This window comes from Cucurbita maxima, unplaced genomic scaffold, assembly GCF_002738345.1.
Source record: "Cucurbita maxima cultivar Rimu unplaced genomic scaffold, Cmax_1.0 Cma_Scf00035, whole genome shotgun sequence".
Lineage (NCBI taxonomy): Eukaryota > Viridiplantae > Streptophyta > Magnoliopsida > Cucurbitales > Cucurbitaceae > Cucurbita > Cucurbita maxima.
This window is the reverse complement of record NW_019272051.1, coordinates 1,958,783-1,977,029: the sequence shown is the minus strand read 5'-3', so window position 1 is coordinate 1,977,029 and position 18,247 is coordinate 1,958,783. Positions and strand designations below refer to the sequence as shown.

The 18,247-nt window shown below is 35.1% G+C and overlaps 1 protein-coding gene across 1 annotated transcript; it reads left to right on the top strand.

The window, feature by feature from the left end:
* The first annotated feature begins 15,461 nt into the window (after positions 1–15,461).
* LOC111467933 (signal peptidase complex subunit 3B-like) lies at positions 15,462–18,247 on the top strand. Its single transcript, XM_023113037.1, has 6 exons — positions 15,462–15,723; positions 15,872–15,919; positions 17,194–17,256; positions 17,529–17,582; positions 17,661–17,747; positions 17,849–18,247. The coding sequence occupies exons 1-6, from the start codon at positions 15,598–15,600 to the stop codon at positions 17,972–17,974; spliced, it is 504 nt and encodes a 167-aa protein (XP_022968805.1). The 5' UTR covers positions 15,462–15,597; the 3' UTR covers positions 17,975–18,247.

Here is an 18,247-nt window from a genome sequence, read left to right as displayed (position 1 = left end):
AAAAAAAAAAAAAAAAAAAAAAAAAAAAAAAAAAAGAACCATGAGTTAAGGCCTTTAATCGATCAAACTGCTCAGGATTTGAGTAATATTATAAAAACCCACAAAATGAAGTTCACTTCCTATAAAATTTTAATGCTGAGCATACTATAGCATGTTGAGATTATGTATGAAATTTGGTAGTCATTGGATAAGGATAATTAGGTAAACGAAGGAACGGTGTAAAATGACCATAATGTCCCTAAAGTAATTTACCTTCCGTTCATGACCACCTCCAAATGCTATGAAACTCTATAATAGATTTTGTTTTATGATGTTTGATGATGTGGTGAAGTTTGAAAGCATTGGAACACGTTTAAGTACAAAATCAAGATTTATGGGGAAAATAATCAAAATGACTCGAGGACCACTTAAGATATTTCAAGGTCTATATGTGCTCCAAATGACCTACTACTTACTCTAAGGCCTATTGATATTTTTGAGATTTCAAGTTGATTAGGGAAAATTTAGAACCTAAACCAAGATAGGAACCAACAAACACCTAAAAGAAACACCTCAAGACCTAAACCCTAAACCCTAAACCCTAAACCTTAGAAACATATCATATTAAAAACCAAGAACAATACCAAATAAGCTCTACGACTACTAAGGTAAGAAGAATGTTAGGTACCACTCAAGAATAAGGGACTAAAGTCCTTAGACACAGAAACTCAAGAATGCTAGTTAATACTCTAATCATGTCAAACTCTGACCTAGGACCTTCCACCACATGATACTTTCAGAGGCCCATGTTTTTCTCTTCAAGGTGGGATGTCTTGCACCATGTTTTCTCTACACGATGTCATGGTTGGCCTCATCTTTCCCTCACCCAAGATTAGATAATCTGCACCATGTATGGGTACCCTAAGAATTTCAAGATGTCATGTTCATGTTTTGTACCAATCACGTGACCTTTATGGTATATCATGGGGAGTAATCTAGGGCCATGATGGAACAATAAGAGAGTTAATTACCTCTTAGCATGAATCAAGAACCTCTTAAGACCTCCCACGGTATAGCATGCTCAAGACTTAGACTACGCTGCTTAGAACGTATGAAGCCTTGACCGTAGGTATTCACATTATGCTGCTTGAAACGCATGAAGCTTGAGCATAGGTATTCAGTAGGGGAATACATGTTCCAGGTTGGGTTGGGTTGAAGGATTTTTTTGACCTAACCCAAAAGTTTGGGCTGGTTGGGTAACCCAACTCAACCCGAAAATTTTCACAACCCAACCCTCTATTTTCGGGTTGGGTTGTTTGGTTGTTAACTTTTTTTTTTTTTTAGTTTTATTTATCTATAATTCATAATTATTTTATACAATTTATGAAAAGATATTAAAAGTTACAAACAAACACAAATAAATCTTTCATCATTTAAAATAAACAAATTTATAAAAAAAAACGAGGAAAAATTGTAATATCTTAACGTAACATAGTTAAACATTGTCATATAATTAAACACAACTAAATATCGGCACTCCTTGAAAATTGGTTACTCAAATAAGAAAAATATAAGGATATATCATAAAATTTAAAAACAATAAAAATATTAATCATAAAAAAAAATTGTGATACAATGATGTGGCAACATAGACATACATTAGAATTTAGAATTACTATCTCTATTATAACAAAATTTTCAAATTTATTGAAACTAATTTTTTATCGTCCAATTTTGTGTCTAGTATGTTACCTGTTTAGGAAATCCTAAAATAATCAAGAATTCTCTTACCAAAAGTAAATGTCAAAAGTAAATGATGATCCAAAGACACTGTAAATATTAGAACCATCAAAATATTTATAGCAACTTTCGATAAAACTCGATATTTAAATCTATTTACTTTCCACCAAACTCCGATGAATAAAATGATAAATGGAAAGTAAAAAAGAATTTTAAAATTGTTTTCAATCAACACAAATATAGAAATTCCTAATTTCAAAAAAATCATTTAAGAATCTATAAAATGAATACAATAAGCTAGACTATGAACAAAAAATGCTATATATTTTTGTTTCAAAATAACCTATATGTATGAATCATAAACTATATTTTTAAAATGAAAACAAAATTTAGGGTGATTGTTTATTAGTTTATTTATATTTAAAAATAATATGAAGTATTGAGGTATTTTTTTATATTGAGAAGAGAAATTTAAAAATATATAAAACAAACTAAATTAAAGTATATAAAAATGAATTTAGCTAGAATCGGAGTCAAACTTGTGCCGGTAGAGTTTTAGTAAGAACAAGTTATCACAATTTTTTTTAATGTATTGTATATTTTGGGTTTGGGAAAAATAACCCAACCCAACCCTATAATTCAGGTTGGATTGGTCTGAGTTATCAAGTTGGGTTGGTCCGAGTTATTGAGTTGGATGTACACCCCTAGTATTTAGGTTGTATTAGGGCAAGCCCTGGATGCAGGATTAGACTAAATCGCTGGGAACATAAGAAGCTTCGGATGTAGGTTATTAGACTATGTCATTTAGAATGCATGAAGCCTTGGCCATAGACTTTTAGACCATATCGAAGGACAAGCCCTAAGATGCGGGTTTAGACTACGTCGCTTGGAACACATGAAGCCTTGGACGTAGTTAAAACTGTGTTACTTGAAGCGCATGAAGCCTTGGATACAGGTTGTCAGGTTCATGACTAATATTGTAAATTCTAAGGAGAGTGTCTTGGTGAATGAATCAAGAACCGAACAAGAACCTAGAACATAGATCAAGATCCACAAAACCCAAGAATCATAGTACTAAGGTCATGAGAGAAGAACCAAGGTTTCAGAATCCAAGGACTAAGGTTCTCAGGATAGGTCATGATAAGAAACTCAAGTCAAGAACAGAACTTAGGTGTCTAAGTACTTACAACAAGAAACAGAACAAGACAAGAAAGAGTGTGATACCTAGCATATCAAGGACACAATTAAGAGCCTACAAGTAGGCTACTTACTCAGTCTGGGTACTTATTCGTTATTTTCCATTTTTTTTCCAGGTAATAAGGAGATGGTCGAGGTTGGGAGCAAACTCTGGAGCAGGTGTCATAGACAATCTCACCCGTTGTCCTCAACCCTTTTGTTTTAAAATGTTTTGTGTTTATTTCTTATTTTGTATTTTAACTATTGTGTTGATTTTTAAATACTTTTGTATGAACTTTATGTAAGCATCATGTATGTTATGTTTTAAATTCCATTTGTTTTATTTCGCGAAAAATTTACCCGCTTTTTTTGGACTTAACTAGTCAGGCTGGTCCTTAAACTTTATTAATCTTCTCACCTTTGGCATGAACACTACTTTCGAGGTAGCACCGACATTAAATTGAGGGCATCCAGGCAAGGTTGTTCTTTCAAAACTATTTCTTAATTTTGAGGGAGAAGATAAGGAGGAGATCTTGGGATGAAATCGAGGTCTATGTTTAGAATATCCCAACCAATAATGAGTTTCTGGACTTTTACTCGGGCAAGAAAAATAGTTTCTCGCAACATTCCATAACCCATAACTTCGGCTACAACTCACGACAAGGTGAGTTTTTGGTCACTAGCTCTTCCTTACAACATGATCTTCAAGTTCCCAAAAGTAATCAAGGAGAGAAACACTCTATATTAAATTGTGGGAAGCGTTTGAGGGCAAGTTGGCAATAGTCACGAAGACTTCTTTTCCTGTTTTGGGGAAGAAGATGATGACATGGCCGGTTCAATTCAACCGACCATGCCAACTTGAACCGTACTCCTCTCAATTTATTTATTTATTTATTTATTATGGTTCCAGAAACTAGACTCAACAATAGATCTACCAAAGAAAATTTGGAGTAATTCAGATATCGGAAGCTCGAGAACGGAAGTCTCAAACATCAACATCGAGGTGAGTAACCATCTTTGACTTTTCTTAAGAAATACTTGTTGGAATGTCTTGAAATTCAATATGAACCTTCAATTAAGTAAAATTTAAAGGAATATGGAAGAAATAATTACCGGTTGAGGACCTATAACATTTTTCTCTAAAATCAAATGAAGTTACTATTAAGTATAATTAGACAGGTTAAAGTTATACATGAAATTTGGTGGTTATGGGATAAAGATAAGTAGCTAAACTAAGTAAGGAGGAAGAAGGACGATAATCGTCCTAAGGTACTTTACCTCATGTTCACAACCCAAATGACCCAATGTTATGAAAATTTATAAGAAACCTTATTTCTTTTTTATGTGTAAAGTTTTAGAACCATAGGATCATGTTTGAAGCTTGAACAAAGTTTAAGGTGGTAAAATGACCACAATGTCTATAAGATTCCTTTAAAACATTTCAAGGTTCAAGCACCCGTAAGACCCATATACAAGAACGTGAAGATTTAGCCATGATTTGACGAAGTTTGAATCCAAATTATAACTTAAATCAAGTTAGGGTTATAAGTTAAAGTGTAAGGTGACTAAGTGTTGAAATATCATCACTAGCCCAATAGAGTCAAACCCAATAGAGTCGAGCTCAATAATTGTACCAGCCCATTGTATATTAGTAGAAATTTTAGAAAAGATATCTACATATTTTAGGAAAAATATTTAGATTTGTTAGGTCTAGATTGCGTGGGCTCTGGTATAAATACCCCTCCATCCTACCTAGATTTTCATCCCAGAAATCCAAAAACAATCAAAAGTAGTGTTTTGTATTCTCTTCTAGATTGATGTTAACAAAAAGTGCGAGTGTTTTCCACAGAGAGTTGTGTTCAACAATTTGGCATCAATTTGGCATCAGAGCCATGCCCTAAACTTAACCATGTCAATAGAATCCTCAAATATCGAACAAAGAATTGTGAGCCTCGAAGGTGTAGTCAAAAGTGACTAAAGTGTCAAACAAATTGTGTACTTTGTTCGAGAGCTCCAGAGATAGGAGTCGAGCTCGATTAAGGGGAGGCTATTCGAGAGCTCCATAAGCCTCACGGGAGATTTATAGTATACTTTGTTCGAGGGAAGGATTGTTGAGGATTATTGGGAGTGAGTCCACATTGGTTAATTTAGTGGAAGATAATGAATTTATAAGTGAGGAATACTATCTCTATTGGTATGAAGTTTTTTGGGGAATCCCAAAGTAAAGCCATGAGAGCTTATGCTTAAAGTAGAAAATATCATACCATTGTAGAGAGTTGTAATTACTAACACTAAGATGTATCTAATTATTAACCCTAAGATTTATGCATGTAAATGATTCCAATAAGCCTAAGAAGTTTTATATGACTTATGCTTGACTTTAGGGTTGAATGTTATCAAGAATCCTGATCAGAGTATGTTATAAATTTTATATCACACTATGATACAACCTTTGGTTTTTAAATAATAAGGAGGCTACCGTAAGTTAAGATGAGGTCTAGGTTCATCCTTCGTTTTTAAGTAATCAGGATGCTATTTAATGTTAAGCTTTAGGATAGTCCTTTGTTTTTAAGTAACTAGGCTACCCTAACTCAAGATGAACTCAAAGTTAACACTTTATTTTAAAAAAATCATAATGCTATCTCATGATAAGTTTTATGATAGTAATTGATTTTTAAGTAATCAGGATGCTATCTCATGATAAGATTTAGGATAGCTCTTGATATTTAAGTAACTAGTAGGTCAAAGTTAACCTTTGATTTTTAAGTAATCAAGATACTATTAGATTGCTTTTGGTTGGTAAGTATGCTTTCAATATGCCCTAAGGCAATGATTCAAGAAAGTTTTAGATTTTTAAGTAATCAGTACACTACCGTAAGGACATGAATCAAGATAAGTAAGTTTTTCACACACTCATGTCCTAAAATAGCACTATATAAGCCCTCTAAGATATGAAGACGGTTAGGTACCACACAATAAAATAAGAACGAAGAACAAGAACTAAGGTCAAGAACAAGAACTCATAACTACAATTAAGGTGTTTAGGCTAAATCATGACAAGAACTCAGAACCTAAGAACAAAACCTAAGGATTTAAGTTCTCAGACAAAGAACAAGAATGTTGCAAGAACGAACGTGGCACCCTAGCATACCTAATAAGATTAAGAGCACCGAAGGATCTAAGTTCTCTAACAAAGAACAAGAATGTTACAAGAAAGAATGTGGCACTCTAGCAGAACAAGACTAAGAGCTACAAATAGACTACTTACTGAGACTTTTACTCATTCCTATTCTCGCATAATTTTCCGGCGACAAGGAGCTGAACGAGAATGGAAGATTTTATGGTCGCATCCGTTAATGTTGTCACTCGTACATGGGCCCTCGCCTTATTTTTTAAAAAATGTTAAATGTAGATAGAATAATTAAAAATACTCAATAATTGATCCCACGGGCTGAGAAATGTAATTACTACGAGATAGGAACTTATTTTTTGTGACTATTCCTTGGACTCTACTTTCTTTTCTAGGTAGGGTTAGATTCATAGTACTTCTCATAGTTCATGCATGCGTGCATAAACCCATTTGGAAGACTCGTATATGTACTCTCCAAGAATGACTACGAGAGATGGCACACTCACACTATTCGAAACTAGTGGAAAGAAGTTAGCACTTATCATAACATAGTGTACACATTCTTATGTAACATACTAGAGAAGTAATCGACTATTCTTGGATAAATATGGTTGAGCTAGAGCTTTTGTGCCCATTTAACACATGTTACACCCTCAAACTATTCTCTTTTGCATATACCAACTTACCCTTTGGGACCAAGTTCTATCGATCATAGTTGCAAGTAGTGGGAAATTAAACACACATAATATTTATGCTTTGTTCATTCTTAGTTATATTTTGAGGAAAATGATTCCATTCTTTTGGGACGATGCTAAAGTAAAGGCTCTCAGGTAACGACTTAAGATTTCTACTAACCTAAAGTCACTACCATCTTCATAACATTATCTTTTATGTAAAATTAAACGTTTAAAATATCATCGTAAAATAATGTCATGGATTTACATGTTAAACAGTGTTTAAAACAACATAATGAAATATTAATTAAAACAAAGTAAATATTAAAATTGGAAAAATGCCTATACTAACCTATGATCTAAGAATTTAAATACAACTATCCTATGTATGTGTCATGGTCTTTATTTACAATGTTGTCGTTGGTCGTACAGGAGTGTCTTGCCTTTACTTAGAAAATAGAAGTAGCACACGACTTTAGTACTTTAAGAAATACTTAGTAAGTGACCCCACTATTGAAGTAGGGGAATGCAAACACATGCAACTCATGATTATGTACCTATCACTTAAAATCATCATATAGGTGACATCCATCCGGACAAAATTGAATGTGTAGCACTTCCCTACACACGACCCGCACATGCGAGCATGAGTTTACTAGGCGGTTTGCACACCCTTGGGCCAATCATAAACGGGCTAGTTGTCCGTAGTCGGACGTCAGAAGGTCAGCAAACCTTCGGATATCATGCAATTTATGATCATCATCAACATCAACATAGTGTATGCATCCGCACTTATCATCATAAATGGGGAAGTAACCTGATGTATATAAACACACAATATGCATGAGGCCCCTATAGTTTTCATCTTAAAATTTTCGTGGCCGACACTTTTGACCAACCCTTCCCTTCATTCGTTTGTATGGTATTGCTACGTGTTAATGTGTTGCTTCAAAGGTTTGTCTCTATCTCCCTCCTTCAGTAGAGGTGTTTGGCTTGGTGTCTCTCCCCAGTATTTAGGTGATCATTGACTAGGATTTCTGTAGGTCTAATGAACACGACTGTCAACAAGTCATTTAGCTATTTGTAGAATTCAACTAGCTCATGTTAAATTGTTTGACATCCGCTTGTTGCAGGTGATCTCGCCCCCAACATAAAATCAATCTTGTGATTTATCTCTCATGGTGGGGATAAACTTTTTGTTTGACCTTCTTGCTTTGCGTCACGATGTCCTTGTAGTGGCCATGAGATTTCTCTTGGGGCTGACTCACTCGAGCTCCCTTCTTCACTGCGACAATGGCAATGAGCGTAGAGATGTCCATTTTACCTCCTATCATGAGTAGAGATTTCCATTTCTAAACTTTAGTGCCCACGTCATTTTCAAACCTCTTGGTTGATGGGTTTTTTACTGAATGATCGTCGAGTTAATTCCCGTTACTACTAAAAATTTGCTAAGGGCATGAGAATGACTTTGTGTTCTAGTAGAAAGCCTAACCCTAACACGATGTCGAAGTCATCCATTTTGACTATCACAAAATCAGTTTGTTTAGTCCAAGTCTTCAACTTGATAGGAGTTCTCTTTGCAATACTTAAGACAGGTAAAGCTACCAAATTGATAGCCTTCATCTTTCATGTGTCTCAATGCCAAAAGATGTTCAAGTATTTTGCTTCGATCTCCATCATGAAGTTGTGCATAACTCTAGAATTGACAATGGCATTCATGGTCGATTTGTGATTAACTCAGGCCTTGACATAAATAAGATTGCGTATTACTAGCTCCACTATCTCTTCCACTATCTTTTGGAGAGCGGAAAAAAATACTTTAGTGCCTCAATGCAGGGTGTTTAACATTCTCAACTAACGGCAATTTTGTTCCTACCATCTCATACTGTTGACTTTTGACAATCGAGAGGAAATTGTCATGGAGTAAAAAAAAAACCCAAGTAAATTTGTTGGAAGAAAATGAAAACAAAAAATATATGAGAGAGAAATCTTGAGATTTGATTTTCTAAATAATTATCTTATACTAATGATGGTTCAAAGTGTCAACTAAATATGTGTCACTTCCCTCCAAATGGCAACCTAACAAATCGTAGAAAATATTCAATCAACGGAGTAAGAACGTGTAAAAGCTAAATAAGAAAATCTTAGGCTTTTATCTAACACATACTCAGCTTATGAATTCGCTCCAAGTTTTTTTTTTGGAGGTGTATAGTATTGACTACTATGGACATTCAGATTCTCGATGGCCTCATTGCATATGTAGCAAGAAAAAGAGCCTTGATTGTATCTACTTTCGCTATGAGCTTTCCCTCCTCTACCTTCAAGTTGTCACCTCCCCCACCCTTGGGGTTGTTGGGTCGACAATTTCTATTACCCCATTTACGTAAGTATGGTTCTACCTTTCGTCTTGGGATTGATCGTAGCTAAGGTCAAATAATCATTCAGTTGTAGCATAGGTCATGGAAAAGTCCTAAACCCTTCGTTCAAAAAGTTTGGCCTTCACCCAAGACTTTAGTCCCTCAACTAAATAGAAGACCTTGTCTTTCCTAGACATACCATGAATATCCAACATAAACCTAGAAAACCTCTTAACATAGTCTCGAATACTTCTAGTACGACTTAACTCACTTAACTTCCTCTTTGCTATTATCTTGACAATCTCTTGGAAAAAACTGAGAGCGGAGTTCTTATTTTAACCTCTCCCAAGTGTCCACAATACATCGATCATCTTGAATATTCATTAACTTGGATCTCTGCGACAACTTTGCATCCTTAGTTAGATGCATTGTTGCCAACGTGACCTTCGCTTCTTCTGCCCCGGATTGTGGCTCAAAAGTAGTGTTCGAGTTCAAAGATAAAATTATCTAGGGACATGACATCTCAAACCCCACAAAAGGTCTTGGGCTTCGGAACCTTTATCTTGTTGAATTGTACTACACCCCCAGTTGAGGTTTGGTTCCCCACTGCAATCATGGTGAGATTTAGTCTAGCGCTCAACTCTACCACTTTAGCCCTGACTACTCCAAGGGTTGCTCTCAAATCCTCAGATATTTCTGAGACCATTTGAATGATCGCTTGTTGGGCATTGTATAAGCCCTCGATGCATTCCTCTATATGAGCAATAGAGCCTATCGAGCTATCCCCACGCTTGAAACTACTAACAGTTGTGGTCTTGTCTTCTAGGGCATCAACCCTAACCATTAATATATGAACAAGCAATTCTTCAAGGGGGCCTGCCATCACGTCGATCATGTCGACTTTAGCGGTAATCTCATTCATGCGAGGCTTCAATAGCTCAGTTCCATCAGGATCTTAACTAAGGTAGAGTAACTGATCTTCGATCTTTACCAATTGGTCAGCTAGGGGATTGCCCAATTGTACTGCAGCGGACATGTTTGTGTACTATAATTCATGGAGTCGACTAAGCTCTGATACCACTCATGAAAATCGCATGCTTGCAGCAGTGAGACAACGATTGTGCCACACTTATTCTAACCCAGTGAACAAGTTAGTTGTGTAAAATTCAGATTTTGCGGATATCGGTGTATGCTCAAGTCTTGAGTCATATTTGAAAGAAATATTTTAGAAAAATTGAGAGAGGAAATACGTTAAATTTTTTTAAAGAAAGCAATGTTATAAACTAAAAGCGAATAAGCAACAACAGTTTTATAGCATATAACTCGAGTTGGAAGAATTGACAAATAGTCACATCTCCTTGTATTATATTTTGGGGCATTTTGGTCCTTGAGGGTGTAGACATAATTTTTGTGACCGGTTAGACACCCATATTGATACAACAATAATAGTAAAGACCTATCTAACAAGAAAGCAAGTAAAAAAGGTTTGGAATGGGCATGCACCCATGGAAAACACATCAAGCTATCCACACACGTCGGTCTGGATAGCTTGATGTGGGTCGCAAATTGACAACATGTCAGGCTTTCCCATGGAAAAAATTTTCAAAACTATTTCATTTGGAATGGGGTTCGAGCATTTTGGGTCACAAACGTCACTAGTGTGGGCTAGACAGTGGATCGCAAATTTTGAAACAATTCCTTACTTGGAGATGAATGAAACGATGCACCTGAATCTAAAATCTAGGATTCAGTCAGGGTATGCACAATAAGAATTAGACTATCATTAATGTCTTCTGTTGAATCTACAGAATCATCATCATCTCCAGATTTGTGATTGTGCTTCCTCTCTGATTTTTCATACATATTCAACAATGTCTTCCACAAATGTGACATTGCTTTCTCCTTAATGATGTTGAACGCCAGGTTTCTAGACAACGTTAATCGGAATAACACTAAAACATGATGAGTTTTGAGCTTTCACTGCTCCGTGGTCATGATGTCCGGCTTCATCCCTGACAAGGGTTCGTGAAGATCTTTATAATACATATAATCTTCAATTTGCATCTTTTAGAAACCTAAATTGGATCCATCAAACTTCTCAAATTCAATATTTGAGCTTTCCATCTTCATAGATCGTGGTGAATCTCTCCTAGCTTTGATACTAGTTGTTAGGATCGCACAACAACACATATTCGAACTAGATGACATAAAGAACAAGAGAAAGAAAATGAAAGGTGGAATATTGCCTAAAAGTTTATATTGATGATTTCAAGTATGTTCAATAATAAAGTATACAGAGAGGAAGAAAGTACATCTCCAAATGGGTATATCTATAGTTCAATTTACTATATATAACGATCTACTACATATTACCATATATATCAAATATAGTCTTTTACTATACATAATTTTTTACTATATATGACAATTTACTTTTTATGTCATTTACCATACATTATTTTCACTCCTATGAGAACTAGTCTTGCATATTGTACTTCCTGCTTGTTTCCGTCCATATAAGTTCCTATTGAACTTGCACACCATATGTTCCTTGCTTGTAACTACAAACCTTTCCTTTTACAGAGTAAAGATCTCCTCATCTAGATATTTATGTAAAAATGTATTGTTTTTATATTCAATTGCTTAAGGTACAAATTTTCTAATGCAACGATACTCAACTTCTACTGATGATCGGGACACATTGGTTTGCTTTTTAGACTTTCAAGAAATAATTGAATTTTCGAGGAAAATGCAGAACCTAGAAATAGACCGTTTGAAAGTTCGACAACAACCCTAGTCGAAATCACAATATTCTTGTAATCTCAAGTTGTTTTCATATGGTAGTAGAAGTCCTTGTTGAGGAGTACCTTTGATGTATCTCAGAACTCGAAGAGTTGCCTCCCAATGTAGTTTTCTTGGTTCATGCATAAATTGACTAAGCATACAAACTGAATACACTCTGTCAAGCCTAGTAACAGTTAAATATATTAATATGCCAATCAATTGTCCGTATTTACTTGGATCATTAGACTTCTCTCCTTCTGTTAAACAAAGTTTCAGATTTTGCTCCATAGGAATTTTTTCTGGACGTGCTCACGGTAATATCTATGTCTTGAAGAATGTCTAGATCATACTTTCTTTGAGACATAAAAATTTCTTTTCTAAATTGAGAAAATTCAATGCCTAAGAAATATTTCAAATTCCCTAAATCTTTGATAAAGAATTTCTTCGATAAACTAGTCTTGAGATGTTGAATTTCTTTGAGATCATCACCTGTCAATAGAATATCATCAACATAGATAAGAATGACAGTCAAAGAAGTACTTCTACTCTTAGTAAACAAAGAGTAATCTTGTTTAGACTAAGTGTAGCCTGCATTTTGTATAGTGGTAGAGAATATGAAGATCAAATTGTGATAAACCTGTTTTAACCCATAAAGAAATTTATGTAGCCAAAATACTATATTCTCCCCCTTTCGGCAAAAACCTGGTGGTAAAAACATGTAGACTTCCTCGTCTAGATTACCATGGAGAAAGGCATTTTGAACATTCAATTGATGAGTGAACCATTTTCGAGCCACAACAATAGTGAGTAAACAACAAAGTGTAGTAAGTTTTGTTGTAGGAGAAAATGTCTCTTTATAATCAATACCTTCAACCTGAGTGTATTCCTTTGCTACCAACTGAGCTCTATAATGTTTAACAGAACCATCAGAGTTGCATTATATCTTGTACAGCCAACAACAACCAACAACTTTATGGCCAAGTGGTAGAGAAACGAGAGACCAAGTATGATTACGTTCCAAAGTTGAAATTTCAGCATTCATAGCCTGCTGCCATAATGGGTCGACAACTACCTCATCATAGGTTTTAGGTTCTGTCTAGGTTGTAATAAGAGCGAGAAAAAACGTTAAGTAGGAGAAAAATAAGAGAATGAAAGGTAATGATGAAGGAGATACCTAGTGTTAATGTTGTGACTTGAGCTAGAGTTTAAATCATTGGCTGCAGAAGATATCTCATAATCATTATGCCAAGCTGGAGGCTGTTTGGTACGAGTAGAACGTCAGAGTAGAACTGATGTATCAGGTGGAATAGAATTTTAATTAGTGGGCGAATCTAGAGAAGGAATAGAAGATGGAGGAGATGACGAAATAGAAGGTGAAGGAATAGAAGATGGGATAAGATTAGAATAGATGTTTGAGTAAGATGAATCATGAAGTGGTAAAATAGGAGTTGAAGGAGCTAATGTCAAAGTTTTTGAAGCTAATGAAAAAGGAAAGTTATCTTCACAAAATTTAACATCAGGCTAATAAATAATTTGTGAGATTGCATATCATACAACTTGTAACCTTGATGTCCACAACGATATCCTAGGAAAACACAAGGAATTGTCTGAGGTTCAAATTTTTGCTTAGGATATACTACATTTGCATAACATTTACAACCAAAAACTTGATGAAATGTAGGTGGTTGTTTAGAGCGCTTCAAAGGGTGTCTTGTTAGATAACAATGGTGATGATTTTCTATTTATAAGCAGTTAAAATGCACTCTCCCCCCAAAATTAAGTAGAACTTGTGACGGAAAGAGAAGAGACCTAGCTACATTTAGGATATGACAATGCTTACGTTCTACAACTTCATTTTGTTGTGGAGTATAGACACCAAGTGTTCTAATTCAATGCCACAAGAAGTAAAAAAAAATGGTCCCAAAGATAGTAACTGAGTCTCATTGTCTAACTATACTATCTTGATAGTAGTAGTATGAAGTTGAGTTTGAACGAATTTAACAAACTTCATTAACAAATGATGTACTTATAATTTTTGTTACATAAGAAAAACTCAAGTACATCGAGTAAAATCATCAACAATAGTGAGAAAAAAACGCAAACTCGAATGGGTAGAAATTTTATGAGGTCCCCAAACATCACAATGTAACAGATCAAAGACAGAATGTGTTGTTATTGAGATTCCTGGAAAAGACAACCTAATTTGTTTTGCTAACGGGCAAATATTAAGATGTAATTGATCAGCTAGAAATTTAAAACGAGAAAATGAAGAATGACCTAGGCGTAAATGCCACAAATTAGATGACTGAGATACTTGATGAGGTGAAGATTTGATTGAATATGAAGAAATATGATAGAGACCTCCGAATTGTTTAATCGAGTCAATCATCTTCCTTGTAGCCAAGTCCTGCATAACACAAGAATCAGGGTAGAAGGTGTCAACATTTCAAGGTATACATAAAACATTGTTTAATTTAAGATCAAGATTAAAGGAAACATTGCTAGTATGTGACACATGACTTGTCCCTCAGTAGGCAAATTTATTGTAGAAATGATTGGAGCCTTTGGTTCAGTCATAACAGAAACTTTGGATACTATATGATTCATAACTTCACTATCGAGAATCCATGAATTAGAACTAGCAGAGTTAATGGATAATATAGATACTGGAAACAAACCTGCAGCATTGATATAACTGTCAGAATTACCATAAGAACGATGATTGAGTGCAAATAAGGCTCAAGACTTGTGCTATCTGTTGTAATTGTTGAGAAGAAAAATTTGGAATGCAATTAGGTGATTGTTCTTCTGTATTCAATTGAGAAACATCAACCATATTTGCATATGATCAATATCCACTATGGCTGTGTTGATTGATAAGTAAACATTAGACTCCATAACCTAACCTTCATAACATGCTAGTTCCAAAAGAGGAAGTATCACAAGCATATTCTTCATCAGCATACGACAGTGAGCAACGAGTGTGGGCTTGCAACATGATGCAAGGTGATGGCGGTTGCGGGGTCGAGGGGCGTGTGATGGTTGGTTGCTATGCGAGGACGAGTGGGTGAGGAGCTGTGAGGACTACTAACGAGGCTAAAAGGAGTTGGCTATGAGTGAGTGGCCCTCCGAGGGGAGTGTCATTTGCAAAGTGCGAGAGTAAGAATGGTTCTACCATATGCGAGAATCATCTACCGCCTACGAGAAATAGAAAAAATCCTATATATATATATATATATATATATACCCAAACCTTTTCGTGTTGACGTTACACATTAATCGTTATATTATGATAATTTTTTTTAATGAATTTCAAAATTTGAAGATAATAATGAAAACATACTTATTAGGTAAAATATTTGGTATAATCAACGAATTTATTAATTAATAAATTGATTATCAATGGAAAATGCCATAGTAATTTCTAATATTAACTCCATTTATTATTTACCATAAAAGAAAATTTTAAGAATAATGTAATTATAAAATAAATTAATATATCATTGTCAAATAATCAGAAAATCGACTAATTTTTTAAATTTACTATTTAAAAATAATAATAATTTTTTATTTTTTTAAATGAAAATAAAAACTCTTTTGATGGTCGAAAAAGCCACCGCAGCGCCATTTCCATCGAACCAAAAAGAGACCAACGAGTCAAAGAAGAGGAATCGAACCACAGAAACAGCAAGAACAGGATCAAGAACAAGGCGAAATCGAAACCAGATTCCATACCAAAACGAAACCAGAAGAAAATATGCATTCTTTTGGTTATCGAGCCAATGCTTTGGTCACTTTCGCTGTTACGATTCTTGCAATTATGTGCACCATGGCCTCCTTCTCCGATAACTTCAACTCTCCCTCTCCCACGGCTCGGGTTCAGGTCGAACATTCTTTTTCTCTTGTTATTTTATTTTTATTTTTATTTTTTTATTTTGGTTAGATCTGTGGCTCAGACGGTTTGGATTTTGGTTTGATTTCTGGGAGCGATTGAGATTTGTTGTGCATTTTGTTTGTTCTGATTGTTTTAGGTGTTGAGCATTAACCGGTTTCAGAAGCAGATTCATGGAAATGACGAGGTATATTCTTGGAGATTCGTCTTGATTTCGACTTTTCCTCGATTCTTGAATTGAATGGTTCAGATTGTTTCTTTTTTGTGATCGTCGAAGCCTGTTTTGGGGTTTGATTCTTATGAATCTAGGGAATCTTTTGGAAAATGATGTCCGAGTTTGTTTTCTTGCTAGTTACATCATTGTACGTGTTTATTGATTGAAAGAATGGAAGGAGAGAAATGATGAATGTCCGACCACTTAATGGTTTCCTAAAATCCTTAGTCCTGCGATCTTAAAGCCAAATGCGATCTTGGAGAATTGATAGAACATATCTGTTGTTTGCTGTTTTATGGAGTATTTGGTTTGAGATGAATAAGAGAATTTTTAGACAGGATGAGCAGCCAATGTGGAGATTAGTTAGCTTCTTTATGGCCAATCTTTGGTATAGCCTTGTCATTTGGATCCTTCTGTGGTTGGCTTTTCTTTTTGTAAGTGTTTTTGTATTATAAGTAAGAGTTTTGCTCCAAAAACATAGAAAGAGAGATATAGAGAAAAGAAAAAGGATATCTGTATAGGTTCTATATCTTCATGAAATATTCATAGAGGTTTCTTCAAACCGTCTTCAAATTTGCTTGAAGTTTGAGAACATTTCAAATTGCTCTTTTCCTCAGGCTCTTTAATCAGCTTAGGTCATTGAAATTGTGAAAACGGGCGATGTAATTGCAACAGCCCAACTCCACTTCTAGTAGATATTGTCAGCTTAGCTCGTTACGTATCACCATCAGCCTCACGGTTTTAAAACGCGTCTGTTTAGGAGAGATTTCCATACTCTTATAAGGAATTCTGTTTAGGAGAGATTTCCATACTCTTATAAGAAATTCTTCGTTTCCATCCCCAACCGATCTGGGATCTCATAGCAATACCCTTGAAGGGTAGCACTGATTTAAAACTTATCTCAGAAACACTCTGTAGAGGATACATTGAAAGAGGACACTAGGCAGCTCACATTACTGAATAGATGCTGTCATGATCATGGTGGCTATCCAATGTGATATCAGATTATTAGACGTGCATTGCTTAATTCTCTTGCCTTGAAATGGGTTTCAAGTTGGTATCAAGTATCAAATATATGTTGTTCAGTTACTTCGAAACTCATGCAATAGTAGTCAAATCGATAATTTCTCCGTTAGTTTTTAGATGTTAATTACATTATCATCGAGGATAGCCATTCATCCAATGGTTTTGATATTTATTATAGCTTTATACCTTACAGTCTAAACTGAAGTTCTTTAACTGTGCAGGTCACCATGACCCTAAATATCTCGATGGACTTGCAGTCCTTATTTACATGGAACACAAAGCAGGTTTGGAACAACCTATTTCATAATTTTGGTCTTTTTCCTTGTGATTTTTGTGGCATTTGGATGGCTTTTGAGATATTTGAATATTGAATCTTGAGTTATTGTACTGGGGATCCAACTTGAGATCCTTTTCATTGATTTTGGAATATGGACACAAAAATTATGTTGTAGTCTGTACTCGTCTCATCTCATTTCCAGCTTCGGTAGTTTTTTTTCATATCATGACTAGCTGACTTAAGCGAATACGGTTATTAGATTTTAATACAAGTTTACAGGTTTTTGTTTTTGTAGCTGCTGAGTATGAGACTCCTAAGAACTCCTTGAACCAGGTAAGCTCCATTGAAACATCTCCCGGATTTCTAATCCTGCTGCTTATCTTATTCAGTTGTTATGACGCCGTGTTTCAGATCTCGCTGTGGGATGGTATAATACCTTCCAAAGAGAACGCAAAGTTTTCGATTCACACTTCAAACAAGTACCGTTTCATCGATCAGGTGAGCTATAGCTACATTACATTAATCTCTGCAATATTAGATGAAGTTACCTTCTCATCTACATCAACCTTATCTTGTTATACCCTGTTTTTATTTTTTAGGGAAGCAATCTTAGAGGTAAAGAATTCAACTTGACACTGCATTGGCATGTGATGCCGAAGACGGGTAAAATGTCTGCCGATAAGATAGTGATGACTGGGTATCGCTTACCGGTGGACTATCGATGAAGACGCGTTGATATATGGTATTTAAAACTTACTCTCACATATATGAGAATACAAAAACTTTTCAGCTGAGTTAGAAATTTTCAGACAGGAGAAAAGTTGGCTGTATGAGATAGATACATAGCGAGTCTTTCTTGCTTGGACTTTTTGATTCATCCTTCTTTTCATTAACTTTGGCCTCGCCCTTTTGATGCATTGGAAATTCAATAGAGTTGGTATAACATGACTCACTTTTATTATGGTCAAAGTAGATATATATTTATAATTTTTCTTCAA

Coding starts and splice junctions, on each gene's coding strand:
- LOC111467933 (XM_023113037.1), top strand. CDS start 15,598: ATGCATTCTTTTGGTTATCGAGCCAATGCTTTGGTCACTTTCGCTGTT. Junction 15,724..15,871: donor CTCCCACGGCTCGGGTTCAG/GTCGAACATTCT, acceptor TGATTGTTTTAG/GTGTTGAGCATTAACCGGTT. Junction 17,748..17,848: donor AGTACCGTTTCATCGATCAG/GTGAGCTATAGC, acceptor TTTATTTTTTAG/GGAAGCAATCTTAGAGGTAA.